The sequence below is a fragment of the Monopterus albus genome, unplaced genomic scaffold (genome assembly GCF_001952655.1).
Source record: "Monopterus albus unplaced genomic scaffold, M_albus_1.0 scaffold7.1, whole genome shotgun sequence".
Lineage (NCBI taxonomy): Eukaryota > Metazoa > Chordata > Actinopteri > Synbranchiformes > Synbranchidae > Monopterus > Monopterus albus.
Window position 1 is genome coordinate 2,657,392 of NW_018127887.1, and position 4,368 is coordinate 2,661,759.

Below are 4,368 nucleotides of genomic sequence, written 5' to 3' on the forward strand. Positions count from 1 at the left end.
TTACTTTTTTTTAAAACAGCATTAGTGTAAGTAGCATGACATACATATGATTAGTAACCATAGCACCAGAATCATTCATTTCATTTATACAGGCTACATACATACTGTATTGTTAGGTACTTGTGATTCTTAAAAACATCTTTGGATGACGCATGGCAAACAAGCACACTGTTTCGCTATTTAGTACTAATGCCCATTCAGTATTTAGCACATTGTTTACAATTCAAGTATGAATATTAAAAATACACATATATCATAAGTTACACATTTTAATGGCTGTTACAAAAAACAAACTGGATTACATTTCTACAAAATTTATGGCACATAGTGCATCGAGTATTCTTTAAATTTCTGATACAGACCTCATAGCACAATTGACCACCATATAAATGAATGATAGCCAAAGGTTTTCTAGCTGCTCATTGACTTTCATTTATTTTTCAGCCATTCTTTAAATCAAAAGAAGCTGCATTGTCTGAGAATAAAAAACCCTACAACTATCTTCTAACTTTGGTTAAGGCTTAACATCAGAGCACAAACTTGTTAAGCTGTAAATAGTGGTGGTCGTAGTGAAAGTAATTTATGCTTGTTATGTTCTACCTTAAGAGCAAATTTCCTCATGCAGTGAATTGTCTGATATATCCAACAACTTTGCTGCTAGTTTTTCAGCTACATTAGTAAGAGGACCATGACATACTTTATAGGCACATGCTCCATCCGCTAAAGAGACTTGTAAGTCAAACCCTGCCACTAAAATGAACTGAAGTTCTCCCACTGCTAGTATTATTCCAAAAGCCTGTTTTCGTTCTTAAGATCAGAGGTAATTCCAATAGTAGCACCATTCAAAACACCCTCATTTAAGGTTAGTGGTTATACACTACAAATAGTGTTAAATACCTTTTATAGGAAAGCAGAAAAAAGAACAAAACATATCAGACAACATCTTCACCACTGGTAGTAGTCATTGTAACTTAAAACAAAGAATGTATCTACAGGTCAATACAGAATAAATATGGTCAAACATAAATATATTACAAAACATATCTCAGTTGAGTATGGATGTGTGCAAGAGGTAGGGGTTGCAGGTGCCTCGAGTAGGCCCAGTGGAGGGTGTGAAGTGAGACTTCACGCCTGATACTGTGTTGTGGCATAACAGATGAGAACTTGTCTGTGTGACAGAATTAAAGAGTAACACTTTTTCAATTTAAAAAATAAAATAATCATGGTTTAACAAGCCATGAAAAAGGTTTATACTGTACTTAAACACTAAGAAATATTTCCTCACAGCACTAGTGTTTATGTTGTGTCTATGATAGTTTTCAGTGTCCTTCCGAGCTTCAGTAGTTTTGTGAAATAACAGATAACATCAGACAGACTAGAAATAGATCAAAATAAAACTAAAATGAGCTGTAGTTGTTCTAAAAATTCCTAACCTTCTCCTAAATGTTGACCTTTGACCCTAGGCGGGTCTGAAAGGACATCAGTAGTTAGTGTAGCTGTAGTTTGCTCTTTCTTTTAGCCTTGAGTCCCAAAGGAATAGTGCAACACTTAACTGTTGTCAGTCTTTGTGTTAAGCTAAGATAACTGGCTGCCAGCAGTAGTTTCACATTTACTGTACAGACATGAAAATGGTACTGATCTTATCTAACACATGTGTTTAACAGCTAATGCAACATGGTTGGCAAACAAACATACAGTAGCCGGATTCTGGATGAAGGACCTGACAGTGTCCCTGCCGCACTAGTACAGTACTGCTGCAGGGTAGTGGCGGATTCATGCTTTCTGAAGGGCAGGGGCGAAAATAATATAAAGGGCACCTGATGCATTCAGCGGACACCCATCAGTGGAAAACTATGACACACATTTGATGAAAGGGCTACATCCGTAATTTGGATTAACATTTTATTGGTGTTGAGTCTGGCTGTTCGCAAGTCCCCTTGGGTCTCAGTAGGTTTTCCACTGGTCTGGTGGGGACACCTTAGAGGGCACTTTATCACATTTACTGTACTATGGGGAACGTTAAAGGTCATTTTTATCATGTTTACACTACTGTAGAGGCACCTTGCAGGGCATTTTATCACATTTACTGTATTGAGAAGGCACTCTGGAGGGCACTTTTTCAGTATTTCTTTTGCTCACCAAGGGCACCAGGGGGTGATTGCCCCCCTGCTCCCCCTCTGAGTATGCCCATATGTTTTAGCTGCCATTTGGGAACTGGGGATGTTAATGCAGGATAACTGTTGAATGCTCCACCACTACACTCGCAGATGACTACAGGCTCAGACAAATCACTACTGGTGTATGTTCCTGGGCGACTGTCTTCGGGATAATATCTTTAGGGGTTTGGCCTCTGCATGGCCCTCATTGGACTTGAAGGAGTAGGCCATTGTGAGCATGGGGAATGCACTTCCCACAGAACCCACCACAGCGACCGTAAATTCTTGTTCCGTCCTACAAACAAAGACAAATGAGAGGAAAAAAGCAGACAAAGGGCAGCTACACAGAGAATAAGAGCTTCATAAATGTCAGTGGGGATTCCACTTGAGTGAATCAGACACAAATACAACATGGCAATTCAGATGATATTTCAGAGCTACTCTAAGACACAACATAAAGCACAATCATCCCAGTAAACTGACAACTGTAAATGCACAGCAAGAGCCAGCTAGTGCCAACCATACTAAAGACAACCATTTTATAAATCTGTTACTAGCTTCTTACCTCAGATCTGTGCACTTTGATGGAAACATAGTTGCCTTGAGATGTCCACTTGGCAGCCTCAGACACTTTGAGGCCAGTGCCAATCAGATTAATGCTGAACTGACCCTAAAAACACACATCACATAGTGTTACTTCAGACCAGCTATTCAACTTGGAAGGTCGAGTGTAAGAAATTCACAAAATTGGTGTATAGAGATAACTGCAGAGGGTTACACACACACACACATGCACACGCAGTGCGCTGAGGAGCACACTGAACTACTCCAACAGGGTGATAAAGTAGTTGGAATTTATTTCCTTCCTGAAGTCCATATTACCAGCATGTCTGTGGAATTGTGGCAGCAAATGTTTAGAACAAATCTCTGTTCTTTCATTTTCAGCACCCAAACAAACACATGACACAAAAAACACACATTAAACAGTATTATGAGGCCATAGTGTACAGTATCCTACTAACCTGTGGACACTTGGCTGCACTATAACAGTCTCCGGCCATAGCAAAGGGCACAGGTCGTCCAAGAAGAGTCTGGGAAAACTGGAGGTCTGTGACTGGTAAACAGAAATGATACAGATCTAGGGTCTCAATGCTCAACAGCAGAAGTAAACACAGACAGCTGCTCAGAGGTAAATAACCACATGGAATATCATCACAGAGCTGATACTTTACTGTCACTTCACCAGATGTTTTACTCTTTCTAAATTACTTTTCCACTAAAATGTTCTCACAGCGAACTTAGAGTTTGAATCTGAAACCAGGAACAAATCCACAAATCAAGTGTGAGTTATTTTAAATCCTTTGTTGAGTCTATTTAAAGCAAGTGTTCAACAGTTTACAAAAAGTTACACATAGTTTTTATGTAGATCAAACCTCTGTCTTACATTTTCAATTTAGTCTTAACGCTGTTTTTCTGAGTCATCCCTTATAAACCTTTTGTCATTTGTCATTTACCCCGCATTGCCACATATTACCTGTGACGACTACCTTTTCCTGCCCTTCACATTGTTTCTATAAAATGACGATAAAGTTCATGAGAGGCAGTGCCTCGTCATAGTCTTCCCTCATCTTGAACTCATTTTCCCCCCTCAGGTCTCTTCAAGCTGCCTGAAAGTCAAATGATTACCATGCAGAGGGAGGGTGGGAACATGTGCTGTCAGGACACAGACCAGATGAAGAGGATGGGAGGTTGACTGTGTAGGTTCTAATCCAACTTCCAGCTTCCACACACACACAGTATACTAATCCGCATGCTCTAATTAAAGGCATACTTGGACACAACAGGGAAGGTGGAGCTGACTGTAATAATGAGCAGAGGAATATGGCCTGAAGATGTGCATGTATTAGTATGTGTATATATATCTGTGAATATGTGATTGCTTCCATGCTGTATAATATTGATGCAACTGCAGACGTGAGTGTGTGTGTGTTTGCGTGTTCGTGTGTTCTTGTGTGCTCTTGCCAAAGAAAAGATGTATGAGGCAGCATCACACATTTGCCATCTGTGCTTGAGAGCAGGCATGCATATCTGCATGTGCACACAAACATTACTTTATTCTTATGCTCATGTGTTTGTGTTGAGAGGCCCAGTTACAAGCCTTTGCCAAGTGATGTGAGCATGGTGTAATGAAAGGTCATTATTTTGATTTAAG

General features: G+C 39.8%; 1 protein-coding gene across 1 annotated transcript in view; it reads right to left on the reverse strand.

Annotated features, from left to right (window-relative positions):
- Nucleotides 1-4,368, reverse strand: part of LOC109973371 (A disintegrin and metalloproteinase with thrombospondin motifs 20) — a 72,232-nt gene continuing 67,864 nt past the window's right edge. The window contains 3 exon segments of the mRNA XM_020622905.1: nt 1-2,451; nt 2,722-2,826; nt 3,179-3,270. Of these exon segments, the coding sequence (XP_020478561.1) occupies nt 2,362-2,451; nt 2,722-2,826; nt 3,179-3,270 (287 nt within the window). The 3' untranslated portion in view covers nt 1-2,361.